Source organism: Saccopteryx leptura, chromosome 5, assembly GCF_036850995.1.
Source record: "Saccopteryx leptura isolate mSacLep1 chromosome 5, mSacLep1_pri_phased_curated, whole genome shotgun sequence".
Lineage (NCBI taxonomy): Eukaryota > Metazoa > Chordata > Mammalia > Chiroptera > Emballonuridae > Saccopteryx > Saccopteryx leptura.
Window position 1 is genome coordinate 30,157,986 of NC_089507.1, and position 21,055 is coordinate 30,179,040.

The following is a 21,055-nucleotide window of genomic DNA, read 5'->3' on the forward strand; positions in this document are numbered from 1 at the left end:
ATTATATTTAGGCAATAATCAGCCACCTGACCTGGGTCTGTATGTTGCTTACATGGCAGCTCTCCTGTCATACGTCTCCTCCTTCCACTCACTCTGCTCGGCTACATTGGCCCTGGAACACGCCAAGCCCACCCCTGCCTTCACGCCTTTCTACTAACTGTTCAGTGTGCCTGGGACTCTTGTCCTCAGTCTTTCCTTTGTATCATTTTTTTTTTCCCTCAAATGTTACTTCTCAGAGTAGTCTGCTGACCACCCAGGTAAAGTACCACCTGCATGACCTGTTACTATGCTCGTCTTCCCGTGTTTATGCTATCTGAAAATTCTTCCCATTTATCTACGTGTTTATTTTCTGTTCCTCCCTGTTCTCCCTGTTCACCAAGATGATAAGTTCCAAAGAGCAGGACCTTCCAAAGAGCTTGTCTTGTTCACTGCTGTTTTCCCTGGGCCTAGAATGTGTGCAATACACAGCAGGCACTTGATAAATACCTCCCAGATAAAGAAAATATCAGAGCCTGACCAGGTGGTGGTGGTACAGTATATAGAGCATCAGACTGGGACACAGAGGACCCAGGTTCAAAACCCCAAGGTCACTGGCTTGAGCACGGGCTCATCCGGCTTGAGTGTGAGGTTGCTGGCTTGAGCGTGGGATCATAGACATGACCCCATGGTTGCTGGCTTAAGCCCAAAGGTCACTGGCTTGAAGCTCAAGGTTACTGGCTTAAGCCCAAGGTCGCTGGCTTGAGCAGGGGGTACTCACTCTGCTGTAACCCCCTGCCCCCATCAAGGCACATATGAGAAAGCAATCAATGAACAACTAAGGTGCTGTAACAGACTTGATGCTTCTCATCTCTCTCTCCCTTCCTGTCTGTCTGTCCCTATCTGTCCCTCTCTCTTTCTCTCTGTCTCTGTCACACACAAAAAAATAGAAAATATTAGAAAATAATTCATCCTAACTACCTATCACATTGACATTTTTTATTGTATTTATTTTTGTTTCTAGTTGTGGATATATTTAGTGCAAATGATATGCATTAGTAGAAATGTTTAATTTTTTGGTTGTGTAAGATTATGCCAATCTCCCAGAAATGTCTTTAGACGAGTACAAAGATAATCTTTTCATAGATGGAAAGAGCAAGTTCCCTGTTAATGCCTTCTAGCTGTAGGTTTTGGGGAGCACAGTCTACAGGCGGGAAATTGGTGTGGGGTTCTGCTCAGCGGGCACTGAATGTCCGTCTCGTGTTCTCTGAAACCTCTCATGATGATGTTGTCTATCATCTCTCGGCAAAACTTGGATCCGATGTGTCATCACTTACCCATCTCCCAGCAGACCCCCTCTTCCATGTTCTTTTCATTCCCACCTGGTGTTGATGTTGCCCCATTGTATTTAGAGAGTTGTTTGGGGTTTTTGTTTTTGTTTGAAGTATATATGTGTGTGTGAGGGGGTGGGGGTGTTGATTTGTGTTTTGATTGCATACTAAAGCTGGACTTTCTAAAGCACCAAGTTATGAATTAAACGGCTGTCTTAGCATGCTGCACACCAGCTGTGCACATCTCTGGGCAAGTCCTCACATCTGTGGGGCTTAGTCTTTTCTTCTACAAAAATGGTGGAGCAAATACATGACCTGTCTCTACAGGACAGGGTAGTACATCTCAGAAGATTCATAAATATAAAATACCATCATTCTCATTGCTTTAAAGAGTGTCATCAATAGATATTCATTGAAAATGTTTATATTTGAATTTGCACAGGAAGGCAATAGTGGTTTTTAATAAAATTGCAAGTGAATACCTTTGACTCTTACTTATAGCTGTATTGTTAAACTTCTCACCTGACTCCAAATATTTACAAAAATGCCCTCAGTTTAATGCAAAATACAAGATAAGCAGGTGTTGGGCATTTCTGCAATGTGAATTCAATGTTATCTTTTATCATTGTGTATTGTAAACTGTTCATGAAACTGAGGCAATGTTTATATGAAAAAATACACCTGTCTTGATCTTGAAAATATTCTAAATATTCACAAGTACTTTGGCTTTTTATTTTTTTAATTTATGATTAATTTTTTGACAAATATCATAGATTTTTGTTGCTCTTTTATTTAAGATCTGTTAGTGTAGTTGGATTTTTTTTGTTTGGTTTTACAACTTAATTGACAGGAAAGATTTCTGCCATGTAAGTATAATGCTACAAAAAAATGAGTATAATGAAGTATTTAAGATTGCTTAAAATGAAACCATGTATAAAAGAGATGTGATGGATCCATCATACTAAAATTTTAATACAAGTGTTAGATAAAGATGAGAAAAAGAGCTCCTCTTTAAATGGCAATTTTTCTACCTTGGTTAATTAGCAAAAAGGTTGGGGATAGCTGGTGGCAATGATATTTTATTTCATTAGAAAAATCTAAAATATTAGAGAAAGTGATTGGTCTAAAATCTGTGAATTAAATTAGTATAAATACGCACCAATGTGGAGAAGCATTTATAGAGACCTTAGTCTGCACCAGGCTCTCTGCCAGTTTCTTACATATTTTGTTACATTTAAGCCTCAGCGACACTCATACAGTTGGTGCCATTATACTTCTATGTTACAGTTGAGGAAACTGAAGTTAGTGGTCACTGAAGTAAGAACCTAGTGAGGGATCAGCAGGGTTCTGGATTCAGTCGGTTGGACTCCAGCTGGTCCTCCTCCTCCTGCCGGCTCTGTGAGTCTGTGGTCCACAGCTGTTAAAAGGACATGGGTCCACGTGTACCGGTAAGGAACACCTTCCACGGCAAGTTGTTCCACCTCCAAGACATACCGTATTGTTAAGGAGGAAGACAGGGTGTAGGACAGTGCGTATTACATGCTACGTCTGTCTTTGAAAAATATATAATATGGATCTTTTTACATTTTCTTCTGAAAGTCTTTAAGGTTACTTTCTGGGGCCCTGTAGACCTGGGGTGACTGTAAGACTTATGTTTTACTGAGTGTCTTTTTGCTTCCTTTTAAATTGCCAGTTCTGTACAGTCCAAAATACAATTTTAAAATCCAGGTTTAAAATGACATCATTAGGAACGAGTGAGGTAAGTCGTGTATCTTTACAGCTCTGTACATTTAAAAACTGCTTTGGAGACATCCTATCTGTCTGTTTATTTTAAACCACGAGCCGTGGGACACTAACCCTGTGTAGGACAGCGTGCTGATCGGGAAACTGGGATGCCGGCCGGTGGCACCTCTCCTCAGCTCTGGGAGGTTACTCATTCGTCATCACTTTTCTCAGGCCTCAGTTTCCTAAACTGTAAAATGAGAAGAGTGAACAAGCTGCCTTCCAACTGAAGTTATTATGAATGAGTTAACATAATTCCAAAATAAGTTACAAAGAGCACTTTTTAAAAAAGATTGAATTCTTGGTTAAAACTAAGTGAGCTCATGAAAGAGCTGCATCTTGGCTCTTGGTGGGCAGAGAGGCAGGTGTCCACTCCGGGTGTGACCTGTTGGTGGCAGCCTGTTGGAGCTGCGGTGAAAGTTCCCAAGAACGGGCAGACTCCTTGGTACAGAAACGGAATGCTCTCTATCTGTCCTGACCACATAGGCTGCATTCAAGACTAACTATTACACTATAGCAAAGAATTTTTTGTTATTGATTTGTAGAAATCTTTGCAGATAGCTTCTTCACAATCAACTACAATCTCGGATTGCATGATATATAGACATACCTCTTTTTAGTGTAGTTCATTTCATTGTGCTTCTCGGATGTTGATTTTTTTTTTAAACAAATTGAAGGGAAGACACTCTGCCAGCAAAAAGGAGAAAGATTTTGACTCACTTTATTGCAATACTCACTTTATTATGGTGGTCTGGAACCAAATCCACAATATCTCCAAGGTGTGCTTGTATAATAGAGGTTGGCAAACTTTGTCTATAAAGGGCCAAATAGTAAAATGTGTATGTTTTGTAGACCATATGTTCTCTGTCTTAACTACTCACTGTGCACAAAGCCTCAGTTAGACAACATGTAAAGAACAGCATGGTTGTTTCCCAGTGAAACTTTTATTTTTATTTTTATTTTTTTTTAACAAAAACAGGCATTGGGCCAAATTTGGCCCATGGGTTAGAACAGGGATCGGGAAACTTTTTGGCTGAGAGAGCCATGAACGCCACATATTTTAAAATGTAATTCTATGAGAGTCATACAACAACCCGTGTACTTTACTCATTATCCAATAAAAATTTGATGTTGTCCCGGAGGACAGCTGTGATTGGCTCTAGCCACCCACAACCATGAGCCTGAGTGGTAGGAAATGAATGGATTGTAATACATAAGAATGTTTTATATTTTTAATGTTATTATTTTTTTTATTAAAGATTTGTCTGTGAGCCAGATGCAGCCATCAAAAGAGCCACATCTGGCTCACGAGCCATAGGTTCCGACCCCTGGGTTAGAGCTTGCTTGCTGACTCCTGAATTATAATAATTCCTGCCCTAAGTCTCTCTGTGCATTGTATCCTGAAATAAGTTACCTGATTGCATCTCCTCCGATTCCTGAATGTGAGAATAAGTGCTTTCATTCCACAACCCCTGACCCTCAGTCACCCCTTTATGAGTAACCTAGTTTGCCAATGCGACGTTCCACCACGTCACCCTGATGCCAACCCCGTTTTAGTTTTACAAGTTGCCCTTCCTTTCTTTTCACTCTGAATTGTTATTTTCTGAAGACCAGTAGTTACAGTTTCTTTCTCTCGCATTCCCCTTGTTGTATTACCATTTTTTATGTGATTTCAACCTTCACCCCGAAAATGGTATGCTCACATATCTTTTATACCTAGGGAATTGTGGTCAGCCTTGTTTAAAAATCTACAGGACATGATTGGTTAACACCTCTTGCCAAACATATTCTTCCCTTTTTTAAGGCAAGCTCAGCCACATTTTAACAAGCTGTGTTCCTCAAAGAGCAAGGCTGTCCAGAGGTGGAATTCGTCTTGGCAAATAATTTGGGAAGATAGATGTTGGTGTCTGAACTTAGCACCTCCGTGGAGAGAACCCTGCCTTAGCCAGGAGAATTGGGAACAAACCTTGCCTGTGCAGTAATACCTGGCTCCAATCCTAGACAATTCTCCCCCAGTCTCTATCCAGCCCCCATGTTTGTCCTTTCCCTTGAAGCTTCTCCAGCTTCCATTCTTGCTTTTCTCCCAACATTTCCAAATTCCATACTGTCATCTGCCACGGGCACACTCGATGTTTGAGAAAGCTCTTCACTTGTATGCACCGAGGCACGTAGATTATTGAGATTTACCACATGCTTTAGATTCGCTGCTTTTCCTATGCAGCAATTTAGCTATAGCCCCAGATAAAGGTGATTTGTGTGATCCATCTTGCTTTATGTCTCATTTGACATTCTGCCTTTTCATGACAGGTTGCTGAATGCTATAAAGCCAGGACTTGTTAAAAAGATCAATAGATTGCCTACCCCCATTGCAGGATTGGTGAGTATCCAGAATTGAGATTTATTTTCCAATATTCCTTTGCTGTAACCTAAGGGTCATGACAGTGCCATTTATTACAGTTCTCTCCTGCAATATATATTCCACTCGAATGAGAATGCATTGAAGCCATTAAACTAAGAGGTCACTTAAAAATGAAAGATTGCAGTTATGCCTAAATGTCATCTTAATCTTTGTTTGTATTTTTCCCATGAGCGATAAGGACCTCTATTTTTAAAGAGGTAAATTTGTTTTGGGTTGAGAGGTGGATAATTAGGTTGACCCCAGGGCAGGAATGCGATTGTAATTATAGTTTCTCATTCAGTTTTTCACTGCCTTCCCCTGGAATGCAGGGGAGAAGAGGGAGAGGGAGGGAATTGTATGATTAACAAGGAGCACTTTCATGATAAATTGCCGTTTTCAATCTTGAGAACCTACTTGTGTTTAAGCATCACATTTGTGGACCAACTTTTCTAAAGCCATAGCGGACACTAAGATGATCCTAATGTCATCTGGAGATTTGTTTAAGCAAAGCCCTTGTCCTTCTGAATCAGATAAACTCCTGTGTTCACATCTGGTCGGAAGAAGGATTTTTTTTATCCATGCATTGATGCGTTTCATAATTCTTGGCAGTTAATTTTAATTATTTAATTGACGTTACCATTCTTGGGAAAAAGGGAAAAAAAGCAGAACATTAAGAAGACAAACTCATCTTAGTTCTGGAAGGAACTTGGCACATACATGCACATGTGCATGCACGCACATGCACACACGCGTGTGCACGAAAAGCTGAGGGTGTATGTGCGCTGGTAACAACTCGCTGACTGTTTCCATTTTGACCATCTCCTGTGCATGTGGTTTTGCAGAAAACAATTAGAAAAATGTCAAGAATTTAGGCAGGCTCCTACATAGACCTTGCTGGCTGTTGTTAAAAAGTTTTACATTCATAGCATGATGACTAGTTGAAAATAAATGTTAAAAAAAAAAAACCCAACTGTGTTTGAGAACTGTGAGGATCATGGTAATAAGTATATGGGTTTAATAAGTTGAAGGAAATGGATTTTATGGATTTTTTTTATTGTATGAATTGCTATTTCTGTGAATGTATTTTATTTCCTATACTGGTTAGTAGTGAGTTAATGATTAGTCATTAAAAGTCCTTCCAATTTTGTTTGTCAGAATTATATATCCAAGTAAGTTAATAGATAGATTTGGAAGGAATAAATTTGAGAATTTTGTAAATAATCAATCTGTATATGTAATATATAATTTTAAAACTATTAAATTCTCTTCCAAATCTTAAAGCCATAGTCTTAATGATACTGAAGAAAATTGTGTTTGGTTCCAAAACTGGCATCGCCCTACCCTGGGGCTCTGGGATTTAATGTTACAGGAGCGAGACTTGCAGGATGAAGTCAGGAAGGGGCCCTGGTCAAATCCATGGGAACAGTGCAAGCTGCTCTGAGACCGGAAGCTTAGCAAGAAAAAGTATTGAACCCTTCGTTTAAAATGTGAATCATAAATAATTTTAGTAAAGCTAAGAGTTTGAGCCATGTTCACTGACCTTTATATTATTTCTTATTGTAGATCAAATGTTGGTTTTACATATTGTCACTACTTTGGAGCAAACAAGCGATTTGGTTCAAGATAACCGAGGGGCCTGGGTTGCTTTCCTCCATCTATGTCCTTGACTTTTGTTCTTCCTCCTTCCTTCTTCCTTTGAATTTCCTTTCCACTTCATCCTTTTCACCATTTTTTTCTTTTCCTTGCCCTTTTCCATCGAACTTTTCCCCATTTACCTCCATCCTCCATCACTTATATTTTCCTTACCAATTTGTTATTGTGATGTCATGATTTATAATAAAAATATATATTTGGTCTTTGTTCACTTCTGGCACAGAGCTCTTCAAACCCTTGGCTTTTCTAAGCAGTAAGAGCAATAGGAGCATCTTGTAATGATATTTGGATTTTTTTTATCATTGTTCCTAAAATAGCTTCAGTTCCATAAAGGTTGAAGGTATGTCTTTTTATTCATAGCTAACCGCATTCAACCACACCTGAGTTTATGTTAATGAGGTGACTAATGGAAAACCCACCTTCTCCTAACTGCTGGGGCTGGTTGCCAGGGAAACCAGCCAGGAATTGGAGGGTTGGAACTTTCAACCCTACTCCACCCACAAGCTCCAGAAAGGGGTAGAGATTGAATTCAGTTGCTGCTGGCCAATGACTTAATCAACATGCTTATGTAAGAAAGTCTCCATAATGACCCAAAAGGAAGGGTCAGAGAGCTTCCAGGTTGTAGAGCCTGGGGAGATTGGAGAGAGTGGCACACCCAGAGAGCATGGAAGCTCCATGTCCTTTCCCACATATGTTGCTCTATATACTTTTTTATCTGGCTGTTCATCTGTATTCTTTATAATAAACTACTAAACATAAGTAAATGTTTTCACTGTGAGCCACTCTAGCAAATTAACCAAACCCAACATGGGGGTCACAGGAACCTCTGCTTTATAGTCAGCTGATCAGAGGCACAGGTGTCAACCTGGACTTGTAATTGGCATTTAAAGTGGGACCGAGCCCTTAACCCATGAGACCTGATACTGTCTTCAGGTAAAATAGTGTAAGAATTGAGTTATTTGCTTGATGTTGTTGAAAACATACTCACATAAACACATGCAGTGCTGTACACAATGAAGTTATCTTTAGTCTAAAAAAATCTTTACCTAAGTATAGCTAATCACTGCTCATTACATTGCTCTGTTCTGCCTCTACAAATCTGGTCAAATTCTTTTTCTGTTTTCCAATTACCTTTAGGTCAACATTCCCTCAAAACAGTGCACTAGTTAGGGTCCTGGCAAGAACAAACTTACCACCCGTCTCCTCCCTGGATCCCATTCTGTTCATGTTCTTCCACAGTTCTCTCTTCAAACCTATTGTCTGTTCCTGGTTCTGCACGCATGTTCTTGTCCATCTTCGCAACTTCAACTCTTTCATAGCATTGACTCAAATCATTATTTCTTACCAAGTTTTTTTCTTCTCAACTCCAGACCTCTTGTTCTGTTTATTGGACAGCTTCATCTGAATGTCCTGCCTGCATCTCAAACATAACATATTCAAATTAAACTTAAATGACCACGCCCACCCTACTATTTTCCTATATCAGTAAAGGCATCATAGACATGTAGTTGGCCCAGTTCAGCTATCAGAAATCTGGGCAAACTTTCTCCAATCTGTCTACTTGTCCACATTTTGTTGGCCACTAGAGTAGGCCTTCCTCATCTCTTGGTTTATCATAGTTAACTCACAGTTCCTCAAACATTGTTCCCTCTCATGTGCGATGCCTTTTCTCATGGTACTTCATATGAATATAATACTCTCCCCCTGCTCTTCTTGGCAAGATCTTCTTTATTTATCAAGACCCAATACAAAACCACTTTCTCGATGAAGCCTTTAGTGTTTAAGGTCCGCACGATCTTTTATTATAGAATGGAGTTAGCATTTCCAGGTTGAGGAGAAAATGAGTTAATATATTAGAGAGATAAAAGATAGTCATGTTGAACATGCTATCAGGGAGTAAGATTTTGAATAACTGTTGTTAACAGTTTGAAATAAAAGCGTGTACATGGTTTAGTATTTCTGTTAAGACATTGTAGCTTTGAGCAGTAAACTTGCCATGATCAAACTTGTCAACACGTTTAACGGTTATAAATGGTGTAAGGTGTCCTGGTGATGCACTGACAGGTCACAGCATCACCTGAATAAAATGTTTGCCAAAATATGTAGCCTAAATTCCAGGTCTGAGGAAATAATCAAACATATCTAAATTAAGGAACATACCAGAAAACAGCTGGCCCTCTCTCTTCAATGCCAGTGTCGTTAAAGATTCCTCCCCATCCCCAAAAGTCTAGGAAACTGTTACAGAGATGACTAAGGAGATGAAGAGATACGACATCCGAGTGCCATGTGTGACCCTTGATTGAGAAAGAACAACTGTAATAGACATTATTGGAACAATCAGAGAAACTTGAGTGTGGACTGAACATTAGATGATAATGCTCTCCCAGTGTTGAATTTCCTCCATGTGATAACAATCTTGTCAAAAATAGTTGCTACATTGGGGAATACTCTTGGTGTTGGGAGGTGTACAAGCTGGAGAATTTAGAGATAAAGTGTCATAATATGTCCAATTAATCTTCAGATCATTCAGCAAAAAGAAGTCAGTTCATATAGTGTGTAATTTTATATAAACATACACGTGGACCGAGGGAGAGAGAGAGAAAGGGAGGGAGGGAGGGAAAGGAGAGGGAAATGCAGTAAAACGTTGGATCTAGATAAAGGGTATATAGTTGCCATGATGCTAATCTTGCAGCTTTTTGGTGGGCTTGAGAATTTATAATATGAAAAGTTAGGGATTCAAAAACATTAATTCTCTCATCTTTTTTTTGGGGGGGGGGACCTCGAATAAGCAGTACATTTTAGATAGCAGGGTCTATTCTGGGTTTGTTCATAGCCATGCAGCCTTTTGCGTGAGTGCACTCTTCAGGCGACATTTTCTTCCTCCTGTGTTTGTGTTTTCTCCTGTATTGTGTCAGCAAAGTGAAGACGGAGTTTCCTCAGGAGCATCTACAGGCTCCTAGGTTGGTTTCTGCTATGTCGGGGGGTTGAGAGGCCATGGACCATCTATTAATCAAGAGTCCTCAGTAGCAGGGGCACGGAGATCTCAGAAGCATCGCCAGAGGGTTTTCCATGCCTGGAACCCATGCCTGTGCTTTTTAATGGCCTGGTGTTGAGAAGAATCCATTAAGATGGCCCAGCTGCTTGACTTGAAGATAAATAGAAAAGTGTGTTTTCACATAGAAATCCCAAATTATAAACACATGTAGATTTTACAAAGGCATGAATAGGTGTATTTTAGCCCCTGAGTTGAGCTGTGGTTACAAAGAATTCAGGGGTGAAGGTGTTAAAACAAAGTAGTTGAAAATCATTTCCTGGCCAGAATGCAGAGACCGTGGATCCAGGTCTGCGTTTCTTCTGTAACGATTGCTGACATATGAAGCTGCGTGGTGACTGCCTGCAGATGCTTGCATTCTTTTTTAGGTGTTAGTGATACTGTTAGCTGTTGCCAGAGACAAAGACCTCAAATTTAGGTTTTGGCATACCAAAGACTTTAAAAAATGCTGCCCTTTCTGCATGTTCGTTAGTATTGCACAATCAAGCCACATCCTGAAACTCAATTTAATGGCCATCAGAGAGCATGCTAAATTCTGTTTCATTCCAGAAATGTTTGACTTTGTGCAAGAAACACAAACGTCTGAAATCCTTGCTTCCAATAGAAACTTTAAAATTAAGCTTTTTTTTTTTTGCCCAGATTTTAATTGTGATAGCCACTGTGTGTGTGTGTGTGCGTGCATGTGCGTGTGTGTGCGTGTGTGCGCACACTGTAGTAGAGTATAATTAGAAATAGATGATGTTTGGGGATTCTGCCCTTGGGGACTGAACCTTCCTCGAGCTATCATTAAATGTTGGCTTGATCTTGCAGGGTAATGCATGGGCCTGAAAGTGATCTGAGAAAAGGAGGGTTTACAGCTGGAAGGGCACCTTAGATAAATGCATTTTATGGATGAGAACACGTGGGTCCATAAATGGGAATTATTCGCCCAAGATCACAGAGACCATAAAAGCCGAGATGGCTCCAAAGCCCCAGCCACCCTTCTCCATGCTTGTGTTACATGCAGGTGTTCCCAGTTGACAATGGAACACGTGTCAATGACAGAATCTTTTACCTCTTGTGAGAAAGAGGGGGACAGAGACTCCCTCTGTTGGTTCATCACTTTTTTTTTTTCTTTTGGCCAATACCTTCAGAACATCTTTCCTAGCTCTGTGAAAGGCCTCCCTCCCGGGAACGACTCTTCTCCCGGTGAATGCTGAGAAGGCGACTGTAGCTGAAGATCAGCAGGAGATGCAGGAATGGCTCTGGTAGAATTATCCTACTACTTAATGACTCTAACCCACTCAAAACTTCTTCTTTAGAAAAAGGATGTATTTTCCTTTCATCAAAAGATAAGAGCCCAGATAGTTTTAGAGATGAGCTTCCTGAGATGGATAAAAAAACGTTAAGTTACTATAAACTCTGCAGATGGTTGGAAGCTTTCGAAAAGCTGTCCACTTTATTTTATGAAACAGATACCAGAACAGTTGATGTGTCCTTGTTTGAGGGAGGTTCGAGGAGGGGAAACGATGAAAAGGCAGTAAAGATTTCCACATTATGAAAAGATAAAATACATTGTTTGGATAAAAGGTAAACATACGAAGCTGTTGAAAACCAAGTAGCAGGAATGAAAAGCCTGTACCCAAACTTAATAACTTTAGGAAGGTGACATCACAGTACATCCGAGTCCCAGGTGTTGTGGGTGTCTACCTGCCAAGGAGTGTTTTCTTGCAAGTCCTCACTGGCGATTAGCCCTTTGTGTCTGACCTCGTCCTTATCAATGTCTTCCTTTACCATTTCTGGAGCATGTACCTTTCCTTCAACAGTTTATCTTATAGTTTCTCTCAGAAAAAGCTAGTCCAGAGTTCTGTTCTCTGCCTCTGTTTCTCTTCTAAAAGTGATTGTTTGAGGCCAGGTGGAAGGCACGGAAGGGAAGCAGGGAGACTAGAGGTGTCCCGTCCTTGGTACCACGATGATGCCCATGGTATATTAAATACCTGCCACATACCAGGGACAGTACTAGATTATCCTTCAGACTCTTTAGAGTTGCCTTGCAATGTTGTTATTACTGTGCCTTTATTATATCTCAGGAAACAAAGGTGCAAAAAAGTAAGTTACCAGCTTCCCAAAAATAAGATACAGAATTGAGATTTGGATCCTGGCTTGGTCAATTCCAGAGTCTGTGCCTTTTCTACTGTTACACTGTCTCCATTAGGCCTTATTATTATTATTATTTTTTTTGTATTTTTCTGAAGCTGGAAACGGGGAGAGACAGTCAGACAGACTCCTGCATGCACCCGACCAGGATCCACCCGGCATGCCCGCCAGGGGCGACGCTCTGCCCACCAGGGGGCGATGCTCTGCCCATCCTGGGTGTCGCTATGCTGCAACCAGAGCCACTCTAGCTCCTGAGGCAGAGGCCACAGAGCCATCCCCAGCGCCCGGGCCATCTTTGCTCCAATGGAGCCTTAGCTGTGGGAGGGGAAGAGAAAGACAGAGAGGAAGGAGAGGGGGAGGGGTGGAGAAGCAGATGGGCGCCTCTCCTGTGTGCCTTGTCCGGGAATCAAACCCGGGACTTCTGCACGCCAGGCCGATGCTCTACCACTGAGCCAACCGGCCAGGGCCACTAGGCCTTATTATATGTCATTGAACCTTAACCTCCTGAATATCTGTTTGAAGGCATCAACCTCTAAGGAGATCTCATATGTCTTTTAGAAGACAACTTCGTTCCCCTCTCCTTTAAGATCTATTAATTTCACCAAATCGAGGGAGTGATTTATTTTAAAAGGCACTATAACGCTAATATTTCTCCTGTCACCTTGATAAAGTTAATTTCCATGTGGCCGCATCTCAGCATCACAGTCAGTGATGCACCAGCTGAGGAAAGATAGTAATAGGAGAACATTAGAAATCTTTACTGAGGTCTTTCCAATGGCATGGAGTGGTTCCATTCATAACATGCAGCAAAACTTCCTAAAAGGCACACCTCTCTCTTCTCCCTCTCTCTTTCTCTCTTTAATCTCTCTCTACTTTCTCTCTATTTTTCTCTTACACACATACATTCACATGTACAACAGTCTCACACTTGTCAGCTTGCCTCAAATATCTCCCCTCCTTCAACTGCCTAAAATCTTCCAGACTCACACTGCCCTAGCTCTTGTCTTTCTTGCTTCTTACCCCTTTCTCTGCCACTACCGACCGTCAGCCTTCTCTGGTGCAAATCATTCCAGCTAGAGTTATCTCCTTTCAGTCCCCCCTTTGCCCACAATTCTGATTCTGAACAACACAGACTTAGGAAGAGGCAGGCACGGAACTGACTCAGAACACTCCCACCAGCATGTTTTTCCTGCCACACTGCTCTGTGTAATAATAGTTCCATGGTCCGATCAGGGGCCTTGCTCTCTTTGGGGGCCAGTGAAAACTGCTAGCCGTGCGATGTTCTGTGTGAAGGAGGTCCGTTTCACTGAGGGGAAGAAATAGACCTGGTGAAGAATCTCAGCAGAAACTGAATTTAATGACACACTTCCCTTTATCCTCCTCCCTGGCACAGTGAGGAAAACCCTGGTTGTGTTCCCACACCACACACAGAAGGAACGCTCAACTTGCTGCTCTTGAGTTTGGTGCCAAAGCTGAGCCAAAGCAGGGATGGTGGTTAGCCTTTTAGTCGGCTGAGACATAGAAGCGCACAGACTGTAGGGACAACAACAAAGCCCGTGAGGTCTTGGGGACACTCACTCCCGCGTTCCGTTGAGTGGTGGAATAGGAACCTAGGGGCTGCTGAATTTATTTGATGCCTCTCGCGCTTTTATGATTTGTGTGCTGGCAGTTGTAACAGTGTTAGTGAGTAGTTTCTAAAGCGCTGATTGTCTCATGTCCATTATCTTCTCAACTAGCTGTACAAGGCTGCCCAGTGCATGTGGGAAACAAGCCAGACACCTCCGAAATGCACGTAAGGCTTCCCTGAGCTAAGGTTACGTTCTCGGTTTATCTCCCACTATGTAGATCACTCTTAGGAATGAGAACTATAGTTAATTTATTACCTAAACCAAAGATTTGGCTACATGATGAATACAAAGATAAAAGCGTGTCAGTCGGTGAGAGCCACTTCCCGCAGTGAGCTGGACGGGCAGAGGGAGTTCTGATGCCCACTGTCACAGGTTGGCTTTCGGGCGTCAGTTGAGGTGCTTGTGTCAGACCAGTAAGTGATTTGCCTTGTACACCATTTTGAATACTTGGGAAGATTCAATAAGAGTTTTTTGTCCTTCTCATATAACCTGTGTTTATTATCTGCCTTCTGATTTCCTTATTTGGTGAGTATATTAGTTATTGAACATTGTGTAACGAATGACCTCAAATCGTAATGTCTTAGAACAACATGTATTATCTTCTAGTTCCTGTGGGTTGAGAATCTGGACATGACTTAGCAGGGTCCCTGCTTCAGGGTCTCTGACCAGACTGCAAGGTATTGGCCAGTGCCATTTCAAGACCTGATTAAGGAAGTATCTGACACGAAGTTTATTCATGTAGATATTGGCAGGATTCAGTTCCTTGCAGGATGTTGGCCAAAGCCACCCTCAGGTCCTGGTCTTGTGGCCTGTTCACACAGAACAGCTCACAGAGTGATGGCTTGCTTCCTCAGACTGAGCAAGCAAGAACCAAGAGAGAGCAAACAAGATGGAAGTCACAGTCTTTTCAAAGCTAATCTCAGTAGTGACACTTCATCTCTTCTGCCATATTCTGTTAATGAAAAGCAAGTCACTAGGTCCAGCCCACACTTTTGGGGCAGAGATTACACAAGGACCCTGAACAGGAGGAAGGGGTCACTGAGGGCTATTTGGAAACTGCCTACCACAGTGAATGGATTAGTTATGCGAATCTATTGAGAAATCAGGGCATAGAATTCTTATTTTTCTGAAAATAGGTCCCTTCTAGTTATAGGATTTTAAAGATAGGACGGGTTTTCTTGGACCACCTCTCTTGCCTAACACTAAGGTCTATTTCCTAGTTTTCTTCTGCACGTCTGCACTAAAAAGAGATGGCATGTTCTCTCTTGCTTTCTGAGTGAAAAATCTACTTATGACTTAAGATACAATTCCTGCCTTTCAGGGATCACCTTCTAGGAGACAAATCTGTAAATACGATCTAATAATGGTAGGCTGTGAAATGTTAATGAAATATATCATAGTATGCAAGAAGGATATTTCTATTTGTGATTAAAACTTTGGAAGATGTGGAATCTGAACCAGGCATAATAAATAGTGAAGACCATTGGAGTTGGGGAAAGAACATTCTAGTATCAAGGTGTGGAAGGAGAAAGGCCACAAGAATCTGGGTCTTGTCTGGAAGTGGCTAGTATTTGCATGTGGCTGCTGCTGGAGCCCAAGAGTCCCTAAGAGACAGCGATGCTGTGGAAAGTGGACCAGGAATACTAAGTGGAGACCAGAAATGCCATCTGGGGGGTGTTTGGACTCATTTTGTATGCAGTAAGAGCCACTAAAAACAAAGGGATCTTGTGTTCCGGATAACCCTGGTGGCCATATGGAAAGCAGATTGTAGGGAGAGCCCAGCAAAAGTCAACTAGCAGACAAGTAGTCCAAATAAGAGATGATGAACACCTAAACCTTGGTTTAAGTGGTGGGACTAGAAATGCAGAGACAGGATTTATGTTTCTGTGTTTTTCATGGAATATAATATGCCATCAATTATATGACACCATTATTTAAAGTATAACTAATGAAAAAAAGCTGCCAGTTAAGTTATGACATCAGCAATGGAAAGATCCATTTTTATTTCAGAAGTAAAAAAAAAAAGTGTATATTTTAATTAAATATGATAAATAATCTTAGGAAGGTGGCACTTACATTTTGGACTTGAGCAACTTGGAGGCTGGTGATGCCGTTAATAAGAATCACGGGAACAGAGGATGAGAAGTGGGCTCCAAGAGCAAAGATGGATTCTCTTTGGACATATTAAGAGATATTCACATACAGATGTCTGGCAGACAATTCGAAATGTTGGTTTGGAACTCAGGGAAAATGTTATAAAAAATTGGAGTAGGTTAATGGATGGATTATTTTGAAGTTAAATCCTAATGTTTATATATATATAAAGACAAATTATTTCTTTTATTTATTTTTTTAATAACCACAAGCTTTGAAGCTCCCGCCCTCACCCCCCAAAAGTTATAGTCTTATCTTTGGAGTGTTTGATCTGCGTTGGCAGAGGTGGGGTGTTGGGCGATGGGAATGGAAGGGTGATGAGAGAAGTTTGAGACCATAGGAGGAGTCATTGACATGTGCACCTAAATATGAAAACCATGACAGATAATGACCTAGAAAGATCTCCATATAATTGACAAATTCATTGAGATATAATATTCAACTCATCCCATACCTCTAGCCTCTCTTACACTCCTTGATACTTCACTGTTAATACTAGGTAAGTGTATTCGTTTGCTAGGGCTGCCATGACAAAGTCTCAAGGATAGCAATGGAGATTTATTTTTTGTCATTCAGGAGGCTAAAAGTCTGAGATCAAGATGTGGACAAGTTTTGTTTCTTCTGAGGCCTTTCTCCTTGGCTTGCAGATGGCCGTCTTCTCCCTGTGTCTTCTCTAGTTCTTTCCTCTTTGTGTATGTGTCTGTTTTGTAATCTCTTCTTTTTAAGGACACTGATTTAACTAAGGACCTCATTGAACAGACTTACCTCTTGAAGACCCTATCTCCAATACAGTCACATTTGTGAGTTACTGGGGGTTCCGACTTCAACACATTAGTTCTGGGGAATGGGGGAGGGGGCACAGTTCAGTGGGTAAGCGGCCAAGCACTTAAATTCTTATTCACATGTGTTATGAATGCCTAGACTTGCTAGCTGAAGTCTAATATCCTCTTCATGTCCCACAAATTATTTTTCCAAGCTTGTTTCCATAATTATTTTGCGTCTCCGCAGAGGTGGAAGGTTATATATAGCAGTGCTGTAAAACTTTTTTTTTCTAGTTTTTTTTTTCCCCTTCCTGTCCGGGAGGGTGGAGGTGAAGGGAAAACATTCTTTGAAGAAAGAAATGACTTGTTCTCCCTTATCTTTCATTGAACAGCATTCAGCAGAGTTTGTGACATTACATCAGTTCCTCACTTTTTTTCCCCCTTAGGAACAGACTTTCAATTAGGAACTGTGAGGAAAAAAATATATAATAGAAGGAAATACATATTTCAGTCTAAGTCTTACTTTTTTATATTTCGTAGTCATAGCTCACCTAAAAAAGAAATTTCTGTGGAACTAATTTTTAGCGTGTGCTCCAAACCCAGGGTTGTAAGGTTTCTGTTGTTTGGCAACAGGAAAAAATTTCACAAAATACCTGAAAGAATTTTATGGAAGAATAAGACTATGCTAAGAGGAACCAGGACTTCTCTTAATATGTGTCATAATCTGAGACTGTTTTTGTGGCAAATTTGTCTTGGCAAGCATTCCAAAAGCACTTGTTAGACACCTATCTTTTAATTAGCTTGCTTCCTGATAGAACAGGGGTCACCAAACTACGGCCTATGGGCCGCATGCGGCCCCCTGAGGCCATTTATCCGACCCCGCCACACTTCCGGAAGGAGCACCTCTTTCATTGGTGGTCAGTGAGAGGAGCATAGTTCCCACTGAAATACTGGTCAGTTTGTTGATTTAAATTTACTTGTTCTTTATTTTAAATATTGTATTTGTTCCCGTTTTGTTTTTTTACTTTAAAATAAGATATGTGCAGTGTGCATAGGGATTTGTTCATAGTTTTTTTAATAGTCCAGCCCTCCAACGGTCTGAGGGACAGTGAACTGGCCCCCTGGGTAAAAAGTTTGGGGACCCCTGTGCTAGAATCTCAAGTTTCTCCTCATCTCAATGGGTGCAGAAAATTAGTTTCCCTCTCTGTCATTCTCTCCACAATATAAAATACTGTACTACTTCTGAGTATTTTGCTTGGTATTTAATTTATCTTTTGTAAAAAAAATAATAATAATTAACTCTGCAATGGATAGCATGTCAGACTGGGATGCGGAGGACCCAGGTTCGAGACCCCCAAGGTCGCCAGCTTGAGTGCGGGCTCATCTGGTTTGAGCAAAGCTCACCAGCTTGGACCCAAGGTTGCTGGCTTGAGCAAGGGGTTACTCAGTCTGCTGTAGCCCCCCAGTCAAGACACATATGAGAAAGCAATCAATGAACAACTAAGGTGTCGCAATGAAAAACTGATGATGCTTCTCATCTCTCTCCGTTCCTGACTGTCTGTCCCTATCTATCCCTCTCTCACTCTCTCTCTGTCTCTGTAAAAAAAAAAAAAAAAAAATTAACTCTAAGGTTTTGATTTGACGTATTTTCTTTCTTTCTCTTTCTTTTTCTTTTTTTTAAAAACAATGATTGATATGATATTATGAGACTAGTATTCACCTCACTGGTCTTCCACCCCAAAACCCATAATGCTAGTGTAACCATGAGGAAAATATCAGACAACCCAAATTGTGGTATAAAATACCTGACCAGTACTCCTCAAAACTGTCAAGGTCATCAGAAACAAGGAAAGTCTGAGAAACAAGGGAAGTCTATATAAATGCCATATCCTGGATGGGATCTTGAAACAGAAGAAGTTCATTAAGGAAAAACTAATGAAATCCAAATAAAACATGGAGTTTAGTTAATGGTAGTATTCAGTATTTGTTCAGCAGTTGTGGTAAATGTACCATAGAGATGTAGAGTGCAAGTTATACCAGAACTCCTGTACTATCTTTGCAATTTTTGGCAAATCTAAACTATTCTGAAATTTAAAATTTACTTATAAAATAGAATGATTGAAGATAAAGACAAAATAGAGCCATAATGTAAGGAAACTCTGACATAGGTGAAGAAACAGAAGTTATTAGTAAATATTAAATGTCAGCCTACCAGTTGATGTATTGGTATCAATAAATGGTAGGATACCAGTGAGTCAGTTGGCATATCAACCTAATAAACTTTTATAAATGATGAATTGGTTGTAAACACTGTGTTTTATGGCATTTGGAAATTCCAACCGGTAAATCCAGCCACAAGGTTTTAGCGTACATATTTCAAGATCCCCATTTTTAGAATCTGCACAAAGAATTATTTCATGTCCTTTAGGGAGGTTTAATAAAAAAAAGCAACAGGTGGGAAATGGGTTTTGCAGTAGCATGAACGGTCATAACCATAAATACTGGTACCTCAAAATTATGCCGGCAGAGAATTGTAAACACATTAATCTCCCAACAGTGCAGAAATTCCATTCTCAGATGTCATCTCAATTTCAGGCACAAAGATTAAATGCCTCCACTTAAATTCAAAACACTGAACAGATATGATGGTTCTTTATTCTCATGAGGAGTCATAGAGGGAATTGACCAGTTTCCTCATCTGTAAAATGGGGTAGATAAACCTCATCTCAGTATTGTGGATTAAATGAGATAATACATGTAAAATGCCTAACATATTATGTTTTCAACCACTTATAGCTGTGCTTTTGGTTTATTTTTTTCATGACTGTTCTGATGGCTTTACAGTTTCAGAACTAGAAGCTATTTAGAGATCAGTTTCTGAGACACCATCTTTTTATCAGAGCCTCAGAAGGCAGGAACTTCCCTAGTGTCATGCTGCTACTTTGTTCGCGTTGGGACTGGAACTCTTGTCCCTCAGGTCCTGCTGGGTGCCCATTCCACATCCAGACTTACCGACAGCACTGAGAGCCCGCCACGCACCGGCAGCTGCCCCAGAGCTCTCCCACAGGATTGCTTTGGGCCATCTCCCCCTCGGGGTTTCCGGTCCCCTTCCTTAGAGGGAGCAGACTTCTCCGCCTCCCTCCCCAATAGGTGTGGCAATCACACTCTCTTCCAGTCTGTTTCCTTTCACTGCATCAGCATTTCTGGCGGCTGCAGCCTGCTCGTGGGCAGAGCAGGGCTTGCTGTGCTCAGGACCGTTTGGGCAAAGGGAATGTAAGGGAATGTTCCCGCTGCTGGGCTGGGGCTGCCCATTGGAGCAAAGAGAGATGTCCCACCCATCTGCCAGCGTGGGTGTGCTGGAGTTTACCGTGGAATACGAGGACAGGTGGGGTAAGTAAAATCCCATTATGAAAATACATGTGTATAGGTGTCCGTCTGGGAAGGAAGGAAGCTATTTAGATTTTAATGGGCGGTTAAAAACAAAAAGTTACTTTTTTTATACACTCATAGTATGGCTAACATAATCTTGAAATTCCTTTCCGATGGAATTCATCTTGTCCCCTGATGTTTCTACCACCTGTTGCTTTTAGTATTCGCTTTCCTATTCTCTAAGAAAAAGCATTGTTTTCTTGGTTTTTGTTTTGCTTTTTTTGGGGTGGGGGGGGGGGAGGGATGATGTCATGGAAGACCCATAGATGCCTTAGTCAAATGAAAGAAGATTTTCAAGAATTTTGCGAATTGTCCCAACAGGGCTCTGCTCCTCAGCGGCAGCTGGACTGTGGGGAAATGCGACTGCGTGTGTCCGAGGGGTGTTCTTCCTGAGTCCTCTCACTCTGCTCTTGTCCCCACGGCCTCCTTTGCTTTCTAAAAACAAACAAACAAAACAAACAAACAAGAAACACCCTCCATTTCTTAAGACTAGGAAGGAAACAATTGAGGAGAATATTGGAGAAGGAATGAGGAGTCGGCGAGGCCGGGTCCAAGAGCTCCCAGCCTCGCCCGCTTAACCTTGTCCTTCCAAGTCAGTATTTACTGCAGGCTGGGGAAGGAAAGGAGGTCACCTCTGGGCAGTTCTCTAATAAAATCCTGTCAGACCTGTCCAAATGCGAAAGGCTTCATGGCACTGGTTATCTAGGGGAAGGAAATTTTCCTTAGTCAAATTTATGAGGCTGGCTTACAAACCA

The 21,055-nt window shown here is 41.1% G+C and overlaps 1 protein-coding gene across 31 annotated transcripts in view; it reads left to right on the plus strand.

Moving 5' to 3' along the window:
* Window positions 1-21,055, plus strand: part of LIMCH1 (LIM and calponin homology domains 1) — a 333,809-nt gene that overhangs the window by 149,971 nt on the left and 162,783 nt on the right. For 29 of the 31 annotated variants that reach the window (XM_066385047.1, XM_066385031.1, XM_066385038.1 and 26 more), the window contains exon 3: window positions 5,397-5,466. The exons of 1 other annotated variant lie outside the window; for it this stretch is intronic. In XM_066385047.1, coding sequence (XP_066241144.1) covers window positions 5,397-5,466 — 70 coding nt within the window. Of the gene's footprint in view, window positions 1-5,396; window positions 5,467-20,033; window positions 20,262-21,055 lie in introns of those variants that run through there. One more of the 31 variants, XM_066385050.1, reaches the window with a different exon arrangement.